Here is a 25594-nt window from a genome sequence, read left to right as displayed (position 1 = left end):
ACGTTATCAAAAGACTACTATTCCCAATCAACTCTCCCTAGATCCTGCCTGATGCTCTCTTAATTTACCCAATTTATTTTTATAAATAACCTGAATGAGGAAGTGAAGGGATGGGTTAGTAAATTTGCTGATGACACAAAGGTTTAGGGTGTTGTGAATAGTGTGGAGGGCTGTCAGAGATTGCAGCGTGACATTGATAGGATGCAAAACTGGGCTGAGAAGTGGTAGATGGAGTTCAACCCAGATAAGTGTGAAGTGGTTCATTTTGGTAGGTCAAATATGATGGCAGAATTAATGGTAAGACTCTTGGCAGTGTGGATCTTGGGGGTCCATAGGACACTCAAAAGATGCTACTCTGGTTGACCCTGTGGTTAAGGCAAACAGTGCATTGGCCTTCATTAACGGTGGGATTGAGTTTAAGAGCTGAGAGTTAATGTTGCAGCTATATAGGACCCTGGTCAGACCCCACTTGGAGTACTGTGCTCAATTCTGATTGCCTCACAACAGGAAGGACGTGAAAACTATAGAAAGGGTGCAGAGGAGATTTACAAGGACGTTCCCTGGATTGGGAGCATGCCTTATGAGAATAGTTGATGGCTGCCACAAGAGGGCATAGTTTTAAGGTGCTTGGAAGTAGATACAGAGGGGATGTTGGGGTAAGTTTTTGTTTACGCAGAGTGGTGTGTGAAATGGGCTGCCGGCGGCAGTTTTGGAGGCTCCTGGATAGGTACATGGAGCTTAGAAAAATAGAGGGCTATGGGTAAGCATAGGTAGTTCTAAGGTAAGGACATGTTTGGCACAGCTTTGTGGGCCAAAGGGCCTGTATTGTGCTGTAAGTTTTCAGTTTCTAACCCATGGCCCACTCCCACTGGTTGCTCCGCTTAAACCTAACTAATTTTAATGGCTAGTACTAGAGACTCAAGTAATCTCCCGCTCCATAGACAAATCCCAATAGGCTCAGCTCACTTTTTAAAATAACCATGTAAAGTCCACTAGGAACAGTTTCCAACCTCTCCAGGATCTACTCCATAAGAATTGATCTTTTTCCTCTTAAAAGCTCTCACTTTTTCCAAAGCAAAATTGATTAAGTATGGCTGAATTCCCACAGGAACTCTGTAACTATGGGAGAACTGTAGACATTTGGAAGTACGGTTTGTGGTTAATTCTGAAGAAGATAATTGGAAGTATTGTTTTTGTGAAACTGATCCTGCTACACCCAAGAAATGTGAAGAATTGAACCTTTAAAATTAATCAATGACCCTGTTAGTCCTTATCCCAACAAGTTTTTCTGCTTCTGATGTTCTCTCGCCATTGTTTTAAAAAAAACTTCAGCTTTGTCAAATTGGAAAGGAAGTGAACAATGCAAATGAGCTTTTCTTATCAAGATTCCTAGAATTCACTCATACTAAACAGAATAGTCATACCTTCTGACTACTTTTAGAACAATAACAAGATGCAACAAATCATTGCAATTAGTTGATGAAAACACAAAGCAGAATTGTCTAATAGTAATAAGGAAACAAACTTGAATGATTGGATGAGAAATTTACTGTAATTTTCTTAAGAATTTTTTATAAAGGCCCAAATTTTGTATGTTATTAAGTTTTCCTTACACAAAACATTCAAATCGGGGAATAGGTTATATTCACTTCAGTAATTCATTTGTGGTAAGTCAAATCTTGGCAGAGATGCAGTGTCTGGTTTCCAAGTCAAAATGAACCTGCTCTGTAAATCAGTAAATTCAGGGTTGAATTCAAGTCTTTTATATGCTTCCATTACCCTTTGGACAGAAAGTGTGAAAGATTATTCACTTTTTCTGTTTTTAATAGTATTGTGTTGGAAACATGGCGAGAACCATTTAAAAAAGTTGTAAGTAAAATCACCTGCTGCAGATTAGGTCTAAATTAATTACCTGTTAGTAGTGAATTTGTTGGCAGCAGGACAAAATTGATTTACTTAACTCATTTATCTTTTATATTTCTTTTAGGTATAGTCAAGCTGATGCCCTGAAATATGTTGGTATAGAGAGAGAAATGGAAATCCCCTGAAATTACACTGCCTCAAAGTATAGGCAGCTAATTTTATATTTCAGGATTATGTACTGTATGCAGACATTTGAAACAACTCTTGATTTGAAAACTACTGTGACAATAATTTATACTGTAAAAAAAATTAAGCTTTTTATCTTTTCAAAAGCTGCCAGTTTTTATATGTGTCCTTTTGCTATACACCTGTGTGGTGAGCTGTTGGTGCAATTATAACATCAATTAAAAAAACTTGAATTTTAATGTGACTCGAAATTTTTGAACTTCACTATTTTCTAACAAGGTCAAAGTAAACTAATCAATGCCTTGTAAGCTGGAGAGAGTTCTGTCCTATGACTAAAGCGTACTACAGTAGACAAAAGTATGCACTTATCCACCAGGATTCTGGGGTGATAACACTGACATTTGCACGAATCACCTTCCATATAATATTCTAGAATCCAGTCAAAATGTTTTTGTTTTGACTTCCCTTTTTTGAAATAACATCCTTCTCTCCATGCAATTATACCTACCATAGGATGTTACTCATTTTAAATGATGGTCCAAATCTTATAACAAGTCTAGTAATGATCATAGAAGCAACATCAATTTAAAATCTGCGGTAAATCCCAGCTAAGTGTATGGGGACTGTACAACTCTAAAGGCTGTGTCATAAATATTCCATAAGCTGTTGGTTCTAAAAGAAACATGCAAAACTCATGCAGAAAAGATGTAACCAAAGTTAAAATATGAATATTGAAACTAGCTATGCTATTAACATTACAATTAGATTTAAACAGCTAGAATCTAAAAGCTTATAATACGAGATTTAGTCAGCACTTTTTAAATCAAAGGCATGAAATTGTGAACCCAACTATATGATTGCCTAGTATCCAAGAGGTTTGTCTACACCTGGGGAAAAGAATTTTGAATGTAGATCCGATATTTAGATGCCAAGAAGAGGGATCTGCCTAAAACATTTTTTTGCAATGGGAAGTGAAAACATCCTTTGAATTTGGCTCCAAGTAATTACAAAGTTAAATAAGGTATTATGCAAATGTTTGAAATATAATTAAGAAATCATTTTTGTTTAAATGGCAGTCACATCACTGTGAGACAAATTCCTGTTAAAAGTCTTTAAGGAAAATGTTCCAAAATTATTTATCAATTGAGATTATTTTGATATGTCAGCAGATTCCTCCACATTTTAATTCTTTCTGCACTAATACTGAAATGATATAAATAGTCATCTAATTTCCCAATGCAATTTTCAAATTGATATCCTTTAGAGTGTAACTGCACTAGAGGCTGCAAGGCCATCAACAAGCCAGTTTTCCAAAATTAGTCATGCATATATGAACTGTGGTACAGGAATTGTAACTTAAATACATTTTAAACTAATTTCCACACTGAATATGCAAACAACTATCATATTGTTAGTAGCTTTGTACATGTGATTATGGATTTCTGTCAGGCAGTCATCTTAAAAGCTACTTACAGCAGTATGTAATAGCCACAAACCTTTTTCAGTAGTTTATCAAGATAGCAAATCTCCTTTCAAGTAGAAAATGAAAATGGGGGACAATTTAACACCTATGAATTCCATAAAGTTTTCTGTAAGTCACTATAATTCAGATGCTATGCTGAGCATTTAAATCATAAAAACGCATAGCCACTTTGATAATTATTTCCTTAACAAATTAGAATATAGAATACAGCACTCAATCAATGCCTAAGCTGAATACGATTCCAATTAGACTAATCCCTTATGTCTCACACATTCCTGCAACTTTGCATGCGCAACATCACAGATGCAACAAAATGATATAGCTATGCAAGTTACAAAACAGGTGGAAAGAGGATAATTACTAGGATGTGTACAAAAAGTAGACAAAGGAAACTTATCCTTAGTTTATGCTCCAAAAGTTCTATCTAACTAAATTAGTGCTCAATTCTATTAAAGTCTGATGCATAGTGAATATCTTATATTTTAAACAGTCCATTATAACATTAGTGTCATTTTAGCTGGATAGTTTTGAAAGCAGATAAATAGATATTCAATCAGATTTGATCCTTGCAATGAATGGTTAATAACTAGCAACTTTTAAACTGATCAAACTGTACCAAATCACAACTGTTACAGAAATCATTAAATTTTTATTTATCACACATTTAAAAAATGAACCACACTATACAAATGGTTTCTCTTGTAGCAGATAATGCAGATTACACATTTTCTAAAGGGCTTGTTCAAATTCACTAGTATGCTTTTGGAAAGTGCTGCCAACATTGCATTCATAAATTAGTTTGTCCTGCTGCCTGGTATTTTCAGAGCAGTAGTGGCCATGTATAGCTGAAGTAAATTTTTTTAATGCAGATAGGCAGTAGCATGCAACCCCTACGTAGAAGGTTCAATTCCTTTCTCACTTGCTAAATTAAGGTTAGGGGTTTTTTCTGATATTTACATAGTGAAATGCAGCAATCCTGAGAACAGTTGGGTAAAGTAAATATGACTGGCTAGTGTTTCCTCTCAGTTGAAGGGAGGCCCAGCAGGCAGCAGATAAGCTGCAATGGAGTTCAAGAATGCAATCCTTTACATTCCCATCTTTATCACAAAACTAGTAGCATTCTCTGTATTTCAGCCTATATGTCTTAGGAATGAAGTTTTTATTCAGACACAATATTTAAGCCAAATAACTGTAAGTGTCCTTCTCCCCATCCACACGCTCCAAATACTCCTTTTCTATCAGAATGTCGATGCATTTCTGCAAAAGAAAACAAGCACATGACAATAGAAACATGCAGATTTTAACCCAACATGTTAACTTAATTTTTTTTTAAACAAATCCAATACAACTTAAGTAAATTTAAAAAGGCAAATTTGGACTAATTAACATTTTGAAATAAAGCAACAGTTCACATCTAAGCAGCAAAAAGACAATTCCAGTTAAGATTTTATAGATGAAAGTATAAAAATGCAAATGTACTGTCCTTTTAATTAGTAGTAAGATGTAGACATGGCTGGCCTTTGAAAATGATTGTAAGTCACCTTAAGACCCTGCAGTTCATGTGAAGATGAAAGATTGCTGTTAATTGTAAAAATTGTAAAAATCAGCACAGCTTGTGACATGGAGATAGTGCTTTCATATATCTTTACTGTCCTTAACCTTGCAGGTGGTAGAGGACTTGGGAAGAAATTTCACTATTATTTGCATGAAGTGATAATACATTTACCACAGATGCATAAAGTGAAAATATTTGCAAAATATACCTTAAAACTTAATTGCTTACTCAATCTCATGGCTTTCTGAAGTTGTACCACACCAGCCGACTCACGGGTGAAGTGGAAGAAGGGAAGCCCCTTTGTTTAAAAAAGGAAGACATCTCCTTCGTCCTGGAATGAAAAGCCTCATCCTGAGAGCAGATGTGGCGGAGACAGAGGAATTGTGAGAAGGGGATAGCATTTTTGCAAGAGACAGGGTGGGAAGAGGAATAGTCCAGGTAGCTGTGAGAGTCTGTAGGCTTATAGTAGATATCAGTAGATAAGCTGACACCAGAGATGGAGACAGAAAGATCAAGAAAGGGGAGGGAGGTGTCAGAAATGGACCAGGTAAATTTGAGGGCAAGGTGAAAGTTGGAGGCAAAGTTAATGAAGTCAATGAGCTCAGCATGCGTGCAGGAGGCAGCGCCAATGCAGTCGTCAATGTGGCGAAGGAAAAGAGGGGGACAGATACCCATACAGACTTGGAACATGAACTGTTCCACAAAGCCAACAAAAAAGCAGGCATAACTGGGACCCATGCAGGTGCCCATGGTGTTTCATTTTCCCCATGTAAAAAAGAGACATAAATAAAGCCAAACCTGTTTATAGTCTATTGTGGAAAAAAAACCACAGGTAAAAATTGATCTTAGTTAAGAAAATAAGATGTGACTGAAAACTTCTTAGAACATTTGTAAAGTATGTAGAAGCAATGCATCAAGTGTGACCAAGAAACAAGTGTGCCTCAAAATCATGCATAAAATCTCAATGCTGGTGTAATGTTCTAACAGCAAAGAATCGGTAAATGACAAATTATGTTTAAGTCTACATCAAATATAAATCTAAATTTAAAATTCAAAGCTGTATGATTAAAGGAGAACAGTACACAGAAACTTTTCAAAATGAATTGCTTGTGATGACTTTATTGTTAATGTAACTTAACTTAGTCTTACAGGGCCCTTTTACGCTGCATATACTTAATTAAATCTGAACTAACATTTCATTGTTCCAAGAGCATTGATGTACTGGGAACAACTGGAAGACACTGGCCTTTAATACCTATATAAATTTTGATTTTTTTTAAACATACTGTGACATTCAAATTATTTTTCCCTTCAATTTCTTGCTTTATGTTGTGCAAATCTATTAGCCCAATAACTCATGCAAACTGCAGTTCCTGACAATAAAAATGACAAAAATCACAGCAGCCTCCAAAAGTCGGATCCATAGCTGATGTGGCATCTCCCTTCTATGTACTCAGTAACAGGAAAATCAATTTCAAGTATAGCATGTGGTTTTGACCAACATCTGAAAGGAAATTTAATACGAACCTTCGCTATAAGAAGACTCGATTGACCAAATATTGCTCAAAAATTTCAAAGGACAAGTTTGCTTCATTTCAAAGTTGCTGAGCTCCATTCCTTCAATATTGTCCAAAATATTCAACATTTAATTATTACTGCCTTAACACCAGACTGTCACTTTGATAACAGGATAATATAAAAGTGTTACAAAATGTTAAAGATAAAAAAGCAGGCATAAAATTAAAACAAAACAAGTAAAACAGGCAGTCCCTTGGAGAGCAATAAAAATTCAGGCAAACTTTTATAAGTCAATGAATGAACAGATTTTACTCAGTAGTTCAAGTGGAGAGAATGAAGATGTTGCATGTGTTGTCCTAATTAAAGCCAAGATAGACACTTGTACAGTATAACTCAAGGACATAAACCTGAAATGTTAACTGTTTCTCTTTCCAGGGATTACTGTGGATCCGCTGACTGTTTTCAGCATTTTTGCTTCTTTTCTGGACTTTCCACATCTGCTGTTTCTGAGTTTTACTTGCTTTGATTTAATTCATTTTTGGAATTCAAAACGAAATGTTTTTCTCTAAACTGATTTTCTGCTCCAAATTCTTTTGTGTGTCAGCATTGTAAATTTACAATATCCCTCAACTGCAAGCACTGACCAGTTCATGATTTTATTTTGAAATTACTTCATCGGGAATAATCAACTAAACATAAAAGTTGCAAAATATTGTAGCAGATACAAGGCTTAATACAGTGAGTGGGATCCTTTCATCAGCCCAGGATACAATGTATCTATATGATCTAATTCATCATTATTTATTATACAATTCCAATAATGCCATTTAACATCTCAAGGCACAAGGAAAAACTAGACACTGACTGAAAACATATCAGGAAAGATAAAACTAAATGAGCTTCATTTTTTTCCCCAAAAGAACTTATGAAAGTCATAAATAATTTCCTTCCAAGTGACATCTTCGCATATCCCCCAATGTGCATACTTTTAATGCCAGATTTTATTGGATCAGATTGGATGATATGTGAATATTTGATGAACATACCTTAATGACAGGGACTCTGGGTTTAAACCTGGAGGATAGTTGGTTCAGAACTTCTGCCAGTAGCTGCTGATGTTTCAAAACTTTTCTCATCTTCATTATTCGTACAATTGCAGCCTTGGGGATAGCAAGGAGATCAAGGAAAGGGATTAACACTGCTTGTTCCAAGTGAGATGCAATGGAGCAAATTGGAAGTGTATGATGGTATAGCATAGAAAGAGGACTTTTGCCACAGTGTTACTGGCTTTGTAATGAATGACCCAATTAACTCCAACAAACATTCAGAGCTCTTTAAATTGCAATGATTCATACAGTGCACACTTCCCCCCTAAATGGACAATCCTTTATCTGGAGTTGAGGCTCATGCAGCCTACATTCATTAGAGCAAACAATACTTTCCCCACTAATACTTTCCCCTCATCAACCTCACTGATACTTTCATACATTTCAAAAAGATCACCTCATTCCTTCTGAATTCCAGAGAATAAAGGACATTTATTAAGTCTCTATAAGTCAGCACATTAATCACAGGAATTAAACCAGTAAATCTGTGTCACATCTAAGTATGGTTTTAGATGAGTCAGCCAGAATTGTAACTGATATCCTTGGTGTGTCTGATGAAGGCTTTGAATCCCATACTCATTTTTTTCTTTAATCTGTATATGTTACAGAAGGCTTTCGTGCTACACTCAAAAACATTTTTTGTCCCTAAAGACAGCCTGAAAAGCTATATATAGATTCTAGATATTTTTTTTTTAAAGTTTGACAAAATCTCTGCTTTTTTTCCTGTACGAAAACTTAAGATTCAAAATTCTACAACAGATTTCACTATATAACCAAGATTTTGCATGCAACCTTACAAGGTTTAAGAAATCAGATTAGATGCATGAAGGTTTAGTATATTTTAAGGAATGTCAAAGAACAGAAGCAAGAATAGGCAATTCAACTAAACATGCCTGCTCCGTCACTTGATAAAGTGCTCAGGAGTGCTTTTCTGCACCAACTCTATATCCCTTGATTCCCTTAAAATCCAACAGAAAGACTGGGAAGGAATTCCAGAGAAGAGGTAGAACAGCTAGCAGTGGACAAATTAAAATGGAAGAAGTGTGCTAGACCAGAAGTAAAGCACGGAATTCTGAGAGTTCCATAGTGAAAGGAAATAGGGCTAAGGACATAAAATGCTGGCAGAACTCAGCAGGCCAGACAGCATCTATGGGAGGAGGTAGTGATGACGTTTTGGGCCGAAACCCTTCATCAGGAGTCCCTCACGTGGCACCTTATCAAATGCCTTCTGAAAATCCAGGAAAATGACATCCACTCCTGATGAAGGGTTTCGGCCCGAAACGTCATCACTACCTCCTCCCATAGATGCTGTCTGACCTGCTGAGTTCTGCCAGCATTTTGTGTTTTTATTTATTTCCAGCATCTGCAGATTCACTCGTGAGGGCTAAGGACATGAAGGATTTAGAAAAAAGAATGAGAATTTTAAAATGGAAGCAATGTAAGACCAAGAGCCAAAGAGGATTAGCAAGGGAGACTTGATGTAAGTTAGCAGAAAAATAGTAAACAGGGCTAGCAGAAAAAGAAAAACCCATTTAACTGTGATTTACAAGAGCACCATTGAGACACACTGACAAGTTACATCTCCATGTGGTATGGGAGCAGTTAAGCATCAGACCCAAAGTCCCTACAAAGGACTGAGAACAGCTCAGAGGATCATAGGTGTATTGCGGACATTGTTCAGGAGCATTTCATACACAGGGCCCTTAGCATTATTAAGGATCCCACCCATCCAGCCAGCATCGTCTCTGACTTTCAACCATCAGGTAGGAGACTGCAATGCATAAAAACAAAGACAGTCAGGATGAGAAACAGTATTATTCCCCCCCCCCCCCCAGGCTGTTAAGGCTTCTGAACTCCCTGCCACATTATATTTGAAGTGTTACTGGTTCATCTGTTCCATACCTTACAATATGTAAAATTAATGCACTTTAGTTTGTTATTTATGTGTGATTCATCTGTAGATTTTATCCTTGCCTTCATAAGTTATCATGTGTTATGAGTACTACTGTGCTTTACACCCTGGTTCGGAGAAACATTGTCTTGTTTCAATATACATTATATGGTCATATGTTATATACATATATGTAATTAAATGACAATAAACTTCAGTCGCAAGAAAAATTTGTGAACTCTTTGCAATTATCTGGTTTTCTGCTTAATCACCTATAAAATGTGGTCTGATCTTCATCTGTTACAATAGAAAAACAAAATCTGCTTAATGACAAAAACAATTCTAATTCTCATCAATACTGAGTACACGAATTAAGTAATCACAGTCTAGTTTCAAAAAAAAATGTGAACCTCTGGGATAATGCCTTCTACAAAAGCTATTCAGCATCAGGTGTTCCAATCAATGAGATGAGATTGGAAGTGTGGGTTGTAGAGGTGCCCTGCCCTATAGAAAGACACACAAAGTCAGGTTACTGACAGAGACTGATCTTCTTGAGAAAGATCTGTTTATGTCCACCATGTCTCCAAAAAAAAAAACAGCTTTCAGACCTTAGAAGAATTGCAGTGTTGCATGAAGCTGGGAAAAGCTAAAAAAGCATTTCTAAAGACGCAAGTGTACATCAGTCCACAGTACGAGAAAATGTCTACTAATGGAGGAAATTCAGCACTCTCCCTAGGAATGGGTGTCTTGCAAAGATCACCAACAGCACAATGTGAAATGCTGAACCCAAGGGTAACAGCAAAAGACCTGCAGAGATCTCCAGAACTTGCCACAGTCTCTGTTCATGTGTCCACTATAAGAAAAAAAACAAGAATGGTGTTCATGGATGGACACCACAGAAGAAACATTGCTCTCCAAAATAAACATTACTGCACATCTCAAGTTTGCAAAAGACCACCTGGATGCTCCACAACATTTCTGAGACAATGTTCTGTGGACAGATGAGACCAAAGTTGAACTTTTTGGCAAAAATGTGCACCATTATGTTTGGAGGAAAAAGGGCAAAGCATAACACCAAAACCTCACCCCAACTCTGAAGCATGGTGGAAGGGGCATCATGGTTTGGGGCTGCTTTGTTGCCTCAGGGCTTGGACAGCTTACTATTGTTGAAGGAACAATGAATTCAAAATAGTATCACAACATTTTACAGATAAATGTCAGTGTAGCGTGCCGTCATCTGAAGCTTAATAGAAGTTGAACGATGCAACAAGGCGATCAAGCAAAACACAAAAGTAAATCAACAACTGAATGGTTTAAAATGAAGAAAATTTGTGTTTTGGAATGGCCAAGTCAGAGTCCGGACATTAACCCAACTGAGATGCAGTGGCATGACCTGAAGAGGGCTGTTCATACAAGGAATCACAGAAATATTGATGAAATGAAGCAGTTTTGTATGGAGGAATGGTTTAAAATTCCTCCTTGCTGTTGATCAGGTTTGACCAGCAGCTACAGGAAATATTTGGTGGAGTTTACAGCCACAAATGGAGGTTCTACCAGTTATTAAATACAAAAGTCCACATACTTTCTCCAGTATGGACTGTGAATGATTAAACAATAAAGACATATAAATTACAATTGTTAAGTGTGTTATTTGTTTAGGCAGATTGTATTTGTCTATTATTGTGACTTAGAAGAAGATTAGACCCCATTTTATGAGCAATTAATGCAGAAAACCAAGCAATTACAAAGGGTTCACAGATTTTTTCTTGCAACTATACACTATTCCATTTACCAGTACTTGCTTTATAGTCTACCAAGTCTTGAAATTCAAGTGCTCATTCAGATACTTGGTTTTAGAAGAGCTAAAATTTATGGAATGTGAATAGCAGGAGGCACAAAATTTGTACAACCACCACCACACAAAAGGGAAAAAAGATTGAAGATCCAGTCTGGGATTAATGGTTTGATCCAGACAACAGCTAACCATAAGACCATAAGACATAGGAGCAGAGTTGTGCCATTCAGCCTTTCGAGTCTGCTCCACCATTCCATCATGGCTGATCCCGGATACCACTCAACCCCACACACCTGCCTTCTCGCCATATCCTTTGATGCTCTGACCAATCAGAAAACTATCAACTTCTGCTTTAAAAATACCCATGGACTTGGCCTTCACTGCAGCCTGTGGCAGAGCATTCCACAGATTCACTGCTCTCTGGCTAAAGAAATTCATCCTTACTTCTGTTCTAAAATGTCACCCCTTAAATTTGAGATTGTGTCCTCTAGTACTGGATAGCCCCACCACAGGAAACATTCTCTCCACATCCAGCCTATCTAGCCCTTTCAACATTCAGTAGGTTTCAATGAGATCCCCATGCATTCTTCTAAATTTCTGTGAGTACAGGCCCAAAGCTACCAAACACTCCTCATATGTTAATCCCTTCATTCCTGGAATCATCCTCGTGAACCTCCTCTCGACTCTCCCCAATGTCAACACATCCTTTCTCAGATATGTGGCCCAAAACGGTTGACAATGCTCCAAGTGTGGCTTGACTAGTGTCTTATAGAGGCTCAGCATTATATCCTTGCTTTTATATTCTATTCAACTTGAAATAAATACCAACATTGCATTTGTGTTCTTTACCATAGACTCAACCTGTGAAATAACCTTCCGGGAGTCTTGCACAAGGACTCCTAAGTCCCTCGGCACCTCTGATGTTTGGACCTTCTCCCCCTTTAGATAACAGTCCGCACTATTGTTTCTTTTACCAAAATGCATTATCATTCATTTCCCAACACTGCATTCCATCCGCCACTTTTTTGTCCATTCTTCCAATTTGTCTAAGTCCTGCTGCAGTCACATTGCTTCCTCGGCACTACCCTACCTCTCTACCTATCTTTATATTATTTGCAAAGCCATCAATTCTATTATCTAAATCACTGACAATGTGAAAAGTAGCAGTCCCAATATTGAACCCTGAGGAACACCCACTAGTCATTGGCAGCCAACCAGAAAGGCCCATTTTATTCCCATTTGTGCCTCCTGCTTGTGAACCATTCCACTCACCAATATCTTTCCTGTAATGCCATAGGATCTTATCTTGTTAAGCACCCTCACATGTGGCACCTTATCAAATGCCTTCTGAAAATCCAGGAAAATGACATCCACTGCCTCTCTTTTGTCCACCCTGCTTATTACTTCCTTGAAGAACTCTTAACAGATTTGTCACTCAAGATTTCCCTTTACAGAAACCACCCTGATTTTGACTTATTTTATCATTAGTCTCCAAGTACCCCAAAACCTCATCCTCAATAATAGACTCCAACACTTACCCACCACAAAGATTAGGCTAACTGCCGAAACTTCCTTTCTTTTGCCTTCCTCCCTTCTGTGGAGTGATATTTGCAGTCTTCCAGTCCTCCAGGACCATGCCAGAATCAAATGATTCTTAAAAGATCATGACCAACGCATCTCTTAAGCAGCCTCTCTCAGGACTCTGGGATGCAATCCATCTGGTCCAGGTGACTTTTCCAACTTAAGGCCTTTCAGTTTGCCTAGCACTTTTTCCTTTGTAATAGCAATGGCACTCACTCCTGCTCCCCGACACTCACGGACCTCTAGCACACTGCTAATATTTTCCAAAGTGAAGAAAGATGAAAAATAGCCATTCCAAGTTCATCTGCCATTTCTTTGTCCCCCATTACTACCTCACCAACATCATTTCCAGTGGTTCAGTATCAACTCTCACCTCCCTTTCACTCTTTATATAACTGAAAAATCTTTTGGTATCCTGCTTTATATTACTGGCTAGTCTGCCCTCATATTTCATCTTTTCCCTCTTACAGCTTCTTTTAGTTGGATTTTAAAAGCCACACAGTTATCCAACTTCCCACTTACTTTTGCTACCTTGGCTTTTATGCAGTCCTAACTTCCTTTGTCAGTCACAGTTGCCTAACCCTGCCATTTGAGAACTTCTTCCTCTGTGAGACATATCTATCCTGTGCCTTGTGAACTATTCCCAGAAGCTTTAGCCATCACTGCTCTGCCATCGTTGCTGCCAGTAACCCCTCCAATCCACATGGGCAAGCTCCTCTATCATGCCTCTGTAATTCCCTTTATTCCACTGCAGTACTAATACATCTGACTTCTGCTTCTCCCTCTCAAGTTGCAGCATGAATTCATTCACAATATGATCACTGCCTCCTAAATGTTCCTTTATGATCTGAGTTATTAAACAACATCCAATCTAAGTTAGCTTTTCTCTTGAGTAGGCTGAAGCACCAAGCTGCTCTACAAAGCAATCTCATAGGCATTCAACAAATTCCCTCTTTTGCGATCCAACACCCATTCTCCTTGCATACCGAAGTCCACCATTACAATTGTGTCATTACCCTTATACATGCCGTTTCCAGCTCCCTTTGTAATCTCAACTCCACATCTTGCCTACTATTTTGAGGCCTATATATGATTCCCATAATGGTTTTTTTTATACCCTTGCAGTTTTTTTAACTCCACCCACAAAGATTCAACATTCATTGACCCTATGTCACCTCTATCTAAAGATGCAATTCCATCTCTTTCCAACAAAGCCACATCACCACCTATGCCTTCCTGCCTGTCCATTCAATACAAAGTATACCTTTTGTTGTCAAGTTCCCAACTATGGCCTTCTTTCAGCCACAACTTAGTGATGCTCACAATGTCATACCGACTAATCCAATTGCACGACGAGTTTGTCCACCTTATTCCAAATCCTTTGCACGTTTGAATTTTGCCTCTGTGGTACAACTAACTCTTTGCTCTGTCTGCATTTGTATCCAATCATTAGCTTGCCCCAACAGTGAAGGCATTTCCATAATTTGTCTAAATCATTCGTAACTAAGCATTTTCAAGAAACCATAGAACATTTTACAACCAAACGTCTGTTGCTAAATTGGCTGATTACAAAATAGCTAAGAAAACAAAATGCACAGATCACTTTTTTTTTATTACAAAGGACCTACCTGAATCAACAACTTCCTATCTTCTTCAATGTTTTTGTGTGTGGTCTCCTGTTCTTGCTTTTGTTCAGTCTTCATTGGCACGTTAATGTTTACTCTCAGCTTTTTACTATAAGAAACAGTTCAGTTTAGGAAATAGTATACCCAAAGAAAAGCTCAAAAGCACTAATTCTCACAACTTCTTTATCACTTACAATGAAAGTTACATCTAAAACTGTGACTAACTTCTATAGATGTATGATGGAGAATATACTGACTGGTTGCATCACAGCCTTGTCTGGAAACATCATTGCCCATCAAAGAGAAAATCCTGCAAAAAGTAGCAGATAAGGCCTAGTCCATCATGGGTAAAGCCCTTCCCACCACTGACCCACACTGTTTGTCTGCCTTATTTGTGTGGCCTTTCACTGATTCAATCATGGTTATGTATTTATTGAGTATGCTCGCAAGAAAACAAATCTCAGCATTGTATACGGTAACATATATGTACTTTGGTAATAAATTTACTTTAACTTTGAACTTACTTTTTATACCCCAAGTACAGTTTGATTAATGTGTCAGGCTTCATTTCTACTTCATCTACATTTGCATTTTCATCTTCCAAAACCTAAGTTTAAAAAAATATAGGTGATTAAGGTGAACCATGTAGCTTATTGTTTAATATCTGATCTACAAATAACTAATCAGCACTTACCAGTAGTTTGGACTTCAAGAGTATCTGTAAAACCTGCACCAGTATGTCCTGAAATCAAGATTTTCAAAGTATAAACAAAATTTCAAAGTTGAAGATACTGTCTCCAGTACAGTCAACAAAATGAAGCAGATAAAAACCAGCTAAACTCAAAAAAACTTTAAATTTCACAACTGATTACCACAGTAGATTACCAGTATAACTATCTACTGACATTATTCAAAAGGTATCAAATGTCTTCTCACCATTTTGATCTGAGTGCTGTCTGTCAACTGTTGAACAGTATAGGCATCCTCTGTGTTATACTGAAGTAGGATTGCCATCTGGAATGTGGATGCCTTTGAATACAAAAGTAAATTCAATCCTGAGGATTTATTTTGAAGCTCCAGATAAGTAACTGCCTTGCCAATAGCATGATAACATGTATTATTAACGTCCCACATCCTTCTTCCCACATTTCAAAACTTTAATACTATATTTGGAATCTTCTCAAACTTTATAAAGAATGATTGTTATAAATTAATTCAAAAGCATTGAACTGTTGTAAAACCAGTGTTCAGTTGACTGAACAAAACAAATAAAAGTTCACAATGTATCAAAAGAAATAAGCTATACCAAACTTAGAATTATCCTTCTAGTTGTAATATTTCTGTCACAGCTACGCATTTAGAAGTTCTACAGAGACTTAAAATTCAAACCAACAGTTTGAAATGAATGTTAATTCCAGGATTTCAAAATAAACAACTCAGCAAGAAAGTAATTTGGTGCCCTTGTGACTGGCAAAACTGTTGGCTTGTGGATTTTGAGTACAAGTTTTGAAAAAGTGAGTGCAGCCACTCGGGTCATTTGGCACTCTTGAGATTGGCACAGCTGTTAAGCTTGTACTCCTGTGGCCATTCCCCTCAGTAACAGGTATATCCACTTTGAATACTGTTGGGGAGAACGACCTACCAGGGAAAGCCACAGCAACTTGGTCTCTGGCACTGTGGTTCAGAAGGGAAAGGGAGAGAAGCAATGCAGCAGTGAAAGGGGATTCAATAGATAGGACAGCAAACAGCAGATTCTGTGGACGGGATACACCTGAATGTTAAGTTTCCTCCTAGATGCCAGAGTCAGCAACATCTGCTAGTGGGTCCATAGCATTCTAAAGGGGGAGGATGAGCAGCCAGAAATCATGATACATACTGGTAACAATATAGGTAGGAAAAGGGAAGAGGTCCTGAAGAGAGAATATAGAGAGCTAGATAGGAAGCTGAAAAGCAGGACCTCAGGGTGGACGTCTCTGGATTGTTTCCAGTGCAGGTAAGAATAGGATGATTTGGAAGAAGAATGCGTGACTGGGAGAACTAGTGCGGGGGCTGGGTTTCACATATCTGCATCATTGGAATGTCTACTAGGGAAGCCATGACCTGTAAAAAAAAAGGTTACAGCTGAATCCTTGCAAGCAGGTTTACTAGAGCCATTGGAGAGAGTTTGAACTAGTTTGGCAGGGGATGGGAATCGGAAGGAAAGGGCAGAAGCATGTCAAGTGCTAGATATCTTGGTGCGCTAGCATTTCAGAGACAAAGACTATAACACCCTAACCTTTACCATAGCTTTCGAAGGGAAAAGAACAGTATGGGAAAGTATTTAATTAGGGGAGGGCAAATAATGATGCTATTAGACGGGCACTTGCGTAAATTGGAAACAGATGGACTCAGAAATGATCAATGGAAATGTGGGCATTGTTTAGGGAGCACTTGTATAGGCTTGTTCAGAAATTCAGGAGGCATGAGATCCACAGAATCTTGACTGCGTGGATTCAAATTTGGCTTGTCCACAGGAGGTTGTAGATGGAGTGTATTTTGCCTGGAAGTCAGTGTTCTTCAGGGATCTGTTCTGGGACCTGTCCTTTGTGATTTTTATAAATAACGGATGGGGAAGTGGAAGTATGGGTTAGATGAGACAAGATTGCTGGAGTTGTGGATAATGTAGCAGGTTGTTGTAGGTTATAACATGACAGTGATAGAATGCAGAGCCAGATAGTGAATGGCAGATGGAGTTCAACCCAAAGTGTGAAGTGATTCACTTCGGAAGGTTGAATTTGAAGCCAGAATACAGGGTTTAAGGCATGATTCTTAGCAGTGTAGATGAACAGCATTAGGGTTTACGTCCATCAATTCCTCAAAGTTGCCATGGTTGAAAGGGTGGTTAAGAAGACATACGGTGTGTTGACTTTTATTAGTCAGGAGAATGATTTCAAGAGCCACATGGATATGTTGCAGCTCCATAAAAACCCTGGTTACACCACACTTGCAATATTGTGTTCAATTCTGGTCACGTCATTATGGATTCCCTAAGGTTACTGTAGTTGGGAGTCATAATGGGGACAAATTCCCACTACTTATTACATGCTCCTAATGCAGTGCAACTCAAATAGCTGCTGACAACCAAGTCCAGTTCCTGGCCTTCACATATGGTTCAGCTACTAAGCACAGAGGAACCATTTCTACTGACAGCAGAAGGGGTAAAGGCAAGTTACTAGCACCTTAAAACCAGTCTCTTTGGTTGCTCGTCAGCCATGGTTGGCAGCTCATCTAGAACGAAAACTCTGTTCTCAAACCTCTGCTGCCTTGCGGCTCTATCCACTCATGGGGAAGGCTTCAGGAGTAAACCCCGAGGGAAAAATCCAGAGCTGGAGTTCCTAAGGCTGTCCTGCATTGGGTTCAACGCTGACTGGCAACTCCTACGACGCTGTTGGTGCCAAGGCGCATCAGTCTCTGCTGCTCCTTTGAGTTCATCAGATGCTTGGAGAGGGGGAGCTTACTACACAGTCAACAGCTTGCTGTCCATATTGTGCTGCCCAGGCCTGCACATCTAAACAGCTAGGATACATTCATGATCGACCCTGACTGACAGAGGCCTTATCTCATCATTATAGTTAGGATGAAGAAGCTTTAGAGAGAAAAGAGACTTTGCTCTTCAGGATGCTGCCTGGATAAGACAGCATGACTTACATGAATAGGCTGAGTGAAAGAGAATAAAAGGTGACCTGATAGAGGTGTACAAGGTGATAAGAGTCATAGATTAAGTGGATAGCTAGAGATAGTTTTCCAGGTTGGAAATGGTTAATGCCAGGGGACCTAATTTTAAGGTGAATGAAGGAAAGTATGTGGGGTGTGGGGGGGCTGGGATGTTTCTTAAAAAAAGAGCGGTGAGTGCTTGGTTTTCCCTGCCTGGGGTGATGGTAGAGGCAGATAATGCATTAGGGGTGTTTAACAAACTCTTAGACAGGCAGATGGATGATAGAAAAATGGAAGGCTATGTAGGAAGGAAGGGTTAGATTGACCTCAGAGTTGGTTGAAAGTTCAGTACACATCATGGGCCGAAAGGTCTGTACTGTGCCGCAGTATGTTATATTCTAAATAATGTATTAAAAGCTAGGAAGTGTTTGCAGAACAGGAACTTCAAATTTAAAGTTCATAACACAGTTACCAATAACCTATTCAGTCTTTACATTTTCTTCACTCTTTTTGTTTACAAAATAGGAAGCCATTCAGCCCATGAGGTCAATGGTATGCTGTGAGACTATAAATCCCACTTCCCCAGTTATTTCCTTGGATCATATTCCCTTCTCCATACCCATCAACAGCCCTGATTCTTCTGTCACCCATGTACAACTGAGGAAATTTATGGTAGCTAATTAAGCAACTATCATACACACCTTCGGGATGTGAGTGAAATCGGACTACTGAATCCATGTGGTCAAAAAGTAAATAAATACTCATGCAGAAGGCACAAGAAGTTAGGGTTGAAGGCAGGTTGCCGGAGCTGTGTAGTGATACAACTAACTGTTATGTCATGTCTTCTGGGCTTCCAGAAAAAAAAGAGAAACTACATGTTTGAAATATTTGCTGCAGCAGTTGACTCAGAAGGGAAAACAATTGAGAAAACAAATGGAAGAAAAAGGAGAGGCGAGAACAGAAGAACAGGGAATAGATGTAGACAACATTTTAACAAGAGTGGAGATGGTAGAGGTAGCAGAAAGGAGAAAAAGAATAATAAATGATAAAATGGGCTTAGGGCCAAGCATTTACTGCCAAACCACAAACAACTGGTAACTGAATAATTGGGCAAATGGCGAAAGATTCCTACCATCTGCAGGTGGTGTCAAAAGAGAGAGAACAAGAATGAATAATCTTCTGCAGTACAGGAAGATGCAAAAGATGAATGAGGACAAAGTACGAGCTGTCTCTGCTCCCTTTCTCCTGCCCAGTGAGCAAAAACTCCATGCCCTACTTTCTCTCCAATCTTCCCACTTACCCTCTGAGCTCATTTTGATCAAATATCATGGTCCACCAACTCCTATTTTCCTTTATTTATTCGTCATTAGCCATTATTTCTAGTGATTCTCCCTCCTTCAAAGGTTTATCGCATCTCTTTCCATAAAGTCTGCATCTCAGCCCTGTCCTCAGCAAGTCACACGTCCCTTATTTTCACAAATTATCACCTTCCTTTCCTAGGTAAAATGGCATCGCAAGTTCATTTCCTTCTTTGTCAGATTTCCTTGTAAGAATCACCCACAATATTAATACCTCTGCCATGACTTCAGAACATGACCAAAATTTTTATTAATATGATTGTGAGACAAATTATGCCACCATAACTAGACTGCAGCCTTCCCTCAAGTGCGTGAGCAGCATAAACCAGCTGATTGCCTATTTCCATCTTGGCTAACAATCTGCAGACAAAGGATTGGTTGTAATGCTTGTATTCCCAATTGCTCAAAACAAACCCTTGGTGTTTCAAGGGTCTTTTCCTAATATCCTCCTATTCCTTACCATATTGTTGGTTACCACATACTTGTAACTACATTCAGCTTCACGTCACCATCACAATAAATGACTCCATATAGATTATTCATCCAAATAGAAAACGTCTTCCACCTAAATACTAGGCCAAGCACAGCCACCCAACTTAGTTTCCATCGCAAACTTCATTCCCAACCACCGACTCATCCCACTTCCTCTCAACTATCTGAAATTAAATCAAATTTCAGCCCTCATATCCAAACCACAATCACTTATTTTCTGTTCAAAAACACTATTGGATTTTGATGCTGCCTCAGTTTACCTGATGCTTAACCACTCAAAGAAACTTCCACTACTGTAACTGTACTAGTCCCATTCACCTTAAACCATTTTGTTTACTGACATTGTTAAACAATTCTTCCATTTAAAATTCTTATATTTGATTTCAAAACCATGGCTTTATCCTTGCCATACTTCTAACTGTATAAATGTCCGAGAAATCTCTGTTCCATCAAATGTTGTTTGGCTGTAACCATTTGACCTATAGTTTTTCTTCCAGGTGAGGTAACAAGTCATTTGTATTTCTTCTAACCTAAGGTATTGCATCTGGTATTCACAATGTGACCTCCTTTACAGTGGGGAAAAATGCATGCAGATTGAGCACTAGTGTTTGTGCTGCAGAGGACACCCTGAATTTCCAGCTGTCATTGTACCTCACTTCCACTTTAACCTTTCTCTATAACCTCCTGATACAATAAGGTCTAAGGCAAACTTGAGGAACACCTCATCTGCTATCTAACCATGACGTAGTCTTTCACACTCAATACTATTCTCCAACTAATGCACTCTTTGTCTGTATTTGAAAGGGCCATTTCTTTCTTTTATTATTTTGACTCAGTGTTTCTTTGTTTTGTATTAGTATAGCTTGGCTGGCTGGGCGTGCCCCAGACCTGTGCTCTTAGCAACACCATTCACAAAGAAGCACAGTGTGCTTGCAAATGCTAATTAGCTCATTTAATATCAGGGTTACTCCCAATATTCAACCCACCTCTCCCTCACTTTCTTTGCTACAGGAAATTTAACTTGTTTTCTCTTTCCCCAATTCTGAGAAAGGGTTTTAGATCTGAAACATTTACTGTTTCTCTTTCCCCAAATGCCTTGCTGAGTATTTCCAGTATTTTCTGTTTTATAACCATATATCCATATAACAATTACAACATGGAAATAGGTCATCTCAGTCCTTCTAGTCCGCGCCGAACGCTTACTCTCACCTAATCCCACTGACCCGCTCTCAGCCCATAACCCTCCATTTCTTTCCTGTCCATATACCTATCTAATTTTGCTTTGAATGACAATACCAAACCTGCCTCTACCACTTCTACTGGAAGCTCATTCCACACAATTGCCAATCTCTGAGCAAAGAAATTCCCCCTCATGTTACCCTTAAACTTTTGCCGCCTATTGTTTTATATCCAGTAAAGCAAAAACCACTCAAAATGTGGTAAGGATTAAAAAGTCTACCAGAATGTCTAAAGGATCGGTTCATCAGATCCTTGGGATTTATTGGCTTCAATGTCATCAGCTTCTCTAGTGTTAATTTTATTAACAATTTTTCTTTACTTCCTTATTCTCCCCAGACCCCTGGGTTCTTTAGAGTTTCTGATGTGTTATTTTATTTCTTCCTTCAAAAAGACAGACAGAAATTATTAACTTCAGTGGCATTTCTGTATCTTCCATAATAAATTCACACATCTGCAGTAGGGATCAACACAGACTTTCTAATCTTTTCCTTATTACTCACTGGTTCATTTTTTGTTTATCTTCCCTTTCTTATTCCACTTTATTATAAAATTGGGAGTTAGAAAATATGCTCCACCTAGAGCTGTAACAACTTTATAAGCCTCTTCTTTTGATTAAATACGTTCTTTAATTTCTTCTGTCAATCCTGATGCACCACTTTTCCTGTTGATTTTTTGTGCATTAAATGATCTTTTTACAAATCATGTTTTACTTCTTAAAATGTTAGACCTTATGCATCCACCATCAGATCTTTTAATACAATTTCCCAATCAATCAGAGTCAACTCGGCCTTATACAACCAGATTATACAACCTAAACTTAGATTTAGGAGCCTAGTTTCAGACTGAACCGCATAATTTTCAAACTTAATATAAAATTCCCTCATTTCTGGTCATCCTTACCAAAGGACATCTTCTCAACAGTTTCTTTTAATTATTCTTTGCTGCAAAATATAAGATCTGAAATGGTCTTCTAGTCTCAATGCTCCCCCTAAATTTGTTAATTTGACTTGAGCAATCTGTGAGCATATTAACATCTCACCTGTTTTGTGTACATGCATCCTATTTCTCCAGTTATCTAATACATGTTGATCCTACTGTTGTTTTTTGCCTTTTGCTGTTTCTTAGCTCTAACAGAGTGATTCAAATTTTCCACAATGATTCGATGAGCCAATATAATTTCTCACTATTCCTACATGTAAAATGGCCTTGAACATTCCTACTGGTCACTGAAACCATGGTTAATGACAAATCAGTCATATCAATTAAAATTGATTTATACTATTCATTTACCTTGTGAATGTTGTGTGCATTTGGAAAATTTACCTTCATTTTGTCCTTGTAACACTTCTTCAGAACTTTGATCACATTTTCTGGTTTGTCTTTGTTTTTTTCCCATCTATTTATTTTGTTTACAGCATTTGTAACTTCTTATTCCTGCTTTGTTTCTCACTTCCGGAATTATTTTAAGGTTCCTTATTTCTGGCAAGCTAAGTTTAAACCCTCCTAAAAACACAACAAAACCCATTGCTGAGATAATAATTATGGCCTCATTCAATCTGTATAGGTCTCACCCAAAAATGGTGCCAAACCTTAAAAAAGCTAAAGCCCCATCTGCATCATCTCTCTACCTGTACATTGATTTGCACCATCTTATTGTATTTTTTAAACAATTAGCATTGGCAGAAGTCCTGAGTTGCCACCTCTGCAGTTCTGCCATTTGATCTTTCTTCCAACCCTAAATTGTTGTAACAGGGCCATAAGTGGCTTTATAGAAAAGTTAGTGTGGGTTTATTGCTGTGGACAAGAAAGCACTGGTTAACACTACTCTTCAAATTTCCATTAAAGGAAGAAGTTTAAAAATACTCAATTCTTAAATGGGTTCAGGATATCTCTGTAAGGGCCAAAGCAGAACTGGAAAATTTAACTGCAGCACGAATGTCACGTACAGTACCCATCTCCCAGTGGTCTTCATATAGGCATGGTATCTGTCTTTGTCTATTTAAATTGATTTCAGACAGGCAGTTGACATGTATAAAATGGACAGAACTTACTTATACATGTATAAACATGTGCCTGGTTCCCATCCAAAAAAGGGCAACACCAACTAATTTATGTATCCAGATAATTGCTACTGAATATCCCACACACCAAGCAATCTGGATCTGTTGCAAAGAATGAACGTATTGGCGTCACAAATCAGCATTCATATTTCACAAAAACAGGCTCGTCAGCTCACCAATCATCAAAACCCCATTTGCACTAATCTTATTTTATTATGTCTACCACCACAACCTCCCACCCCACTGACCAAGATTCTACCACTTAACACCAGAGACAATTAACCTATATCATTGGAAATCAGAGCACCCAGAGGAAATGCAAAGCAGTCAGAGACACCACTGGAAATCAGAACTAAATCTAGATTGCTGTGACACCTATTTTCTAGGTGTTAACAAGTTCTTAATCTCCTCATAAATACAAGACATTCTGCAGATGTTGGAAATCCAGAGCAACACACAAACTGTTGGAGGAGCACAGATGGACAGGGAACATCTGAATAGAAATAAAGAGTCAATAGTTTGGGCCATGACCACCCACACCCCCCCCCCCAAACCCCCATGACTGGAGTCCTGATGAAAGATCTCAACCTAATTCGCCAACTCTCGATTCCTTTCCATAGATGCAGTCTTTCCTGCTGAGTTCTTCCAGCATTTTATGTGTGCTCGCTAATCACTTCCATTACTTTCAAGATCCTGTCCGTTGAAGGCAAGACTACAAAGTAGATAATCAAGTAAACTGAGAGTGCCACATATAAAACCAGTAAGACGATTTTTCTATTTCTAATCATCAGAAGTCTTGTGATATTAGGATACCACCCTCAATCTTTCTCATGCAAAAGTCATTCCACTAGTTTATTGCATAATGAATGCTCAGCCCACTATTGTTCCTGATTCAAACTTATTAACCACGATCAACTTGTTCTTTCAATCAATTGCTTTTTTTAATTACTGATTCATTATCAAATATTCTGATTCAAAAAGTAAACTACAACAGTTTTTGATTTAAAAATTTCTTATCGACACTTGTCCTGTAATATAAATACCTTAACTTCTCAACTAACAACACATCAAAAAACTTCAAAATATTAAAAATAATGATGCAGGAAGATCATGTCAAGATCAAATCTGGTTAACAGTACTCTTTCAAAGAAAATTTAACAGATGGTGTGGGTCAAGAAGTGAGTCAATAATGTATGGCTACCTCATACAAAAATGGCAAAGGTTAAGAAAAATAAATAATATTCAACCTGCTCTTTTGCCAAAATGATCATTAAGAAGTCATACCTTGATATTTACGTCAGATGTCCTTTTCCAAATAAATTGATTAGCTGGGGAGATGGGATTAGATTTTTGCTCACTGATCAAGTTCCCTAGGACCAAAATTATCAAATGAACAACTAAAGACCTCTGACAACCCACCACATGTACATATAAGAACAGGCAGAAAATCATTTGACCAAGCAATTACCAAGTTTTCTGCATGGATTCTGCAAGTTATAAGTATTCCAAACACCACCTATTATGAGGTGTTAGGTGAAGATTGTGCAAAATGGTCATGACAACAGAGAAATACAATATATGGAATCTTAAGCTAGTTTTGCCACTTCCCAGAACCATTTCATCACTCCAATCTACTTTCCACTCCCCAAAGGCACTGAATCAACACTTAATGTCATTAACAACAGAGAGAGTTCAGGCTGTAATGTCATCAACGTTACACCGATACCTTCAAAGTTAAATCTTGTAATGTTCCTCCAACATCTCCCTTTGTTACACACCTCTCTAGGATTTGCTTCACATGGATCCACTCTGATCCATTTCAGATTTAATTCCCATTAAATTCATGGCCTTATCCATAAAAAATCTCAACAACCATGCCCTTAGTGCTTACATTGGAAATTGCAAAACCCATTTCAGTAACAACTTTGAATGTTCAGCAAGAATTGTTATTTAAAATAGTGTAAACTGAACTCTCAAAATCAAAACCACATAATTAACTACTCAAGCCCTGTAAATTACTGCTGTTGCTGAGCCCACAATTCACCCTTGTATTACCATCCTTGTTCATTTTAGTGGATCAGTCAAGGTCAAAAGGTATAACAGAAACTACTATTATTCATACTTTAGTAGCCTCATGTGGCCACTATAG

At 38.0% G+C, this 25594-nt stretch overlaps 2 protein-coding genes across 3 annotated transcripts in view; one reads left to right on the top strand and one right to left on the bottom strand.

Annotated features, from left to right (window-relative positions):
• ezh2 (enhancer of zeste 2 polycomb repressive complex 2 subunit) overlaps positions 1–2288 on the top strand; it is a 134242-nt gene extending 131954 nt beyond the window's left edge. For both annotated transcript variants that reach the window (XM_059972411.1, XM_059972412.1), the window contains exon 20: positions 1988–2288. In XM_059972411.1, the coding sequence (XP_059828394.1) occupies positions 1988–2048 (61 nt within the window). In that variant the 3' untranslated portion in view covers positions 2049–2288. The remainder of the gene's footprint in view (positions 1–1987) is intronic.
• Positions 2289–4159: 1871 nt separating this feature from the next.
• Positions 4160–25594, bottom strand: part of cul1b (cullin 1b) — a 99491-nt gene continuing 78056 nt past the window's right edge. Inside the window, exons 17-22 of the mRNA XM_059972413.1 lie at positions 15540–15632; positions 15298–15345; positions 15128–15210; positions 14607–14712; positions 7652–7765; positions 4160–4789 (exon numbers count right to left, since the gene is read on the bottom strand). Coding sequence (XP_059828396.1) covers positions 4709–4789; positions 7652–7765; positions 14607–14712; positions 15128–15210; positions 15298–15345; positions 15540–15632 — 525 coding nt within the window. The 3' untranslated portion in view covers positions 4160–4708. The remainder of the gene's footprint in view (positions 4790–7651; positions 7766–14606; positions 14713–15127; positions 15211–15297; positions 15346–15539; positions 15633–25594) is intronic.

The sequence above is a fragment of the Hypanus sabinus genome, chromosome 6, assembly GCF_030144855.1.
Source record: "Hypanus sabinus isolate sHypSab1 chromosome 6, sHypSab1.hap1, whole genome shotgun sequence".
NCBI lineage: Eukaryota > Metazoa > Chordata > Chondrichthyes > Myliobatiformes > Dasyatidae > Hypanus > Hypanus sabinus.
This window is presented reverse-complemented; position numbering and strand designations above follow the sequence as displayed.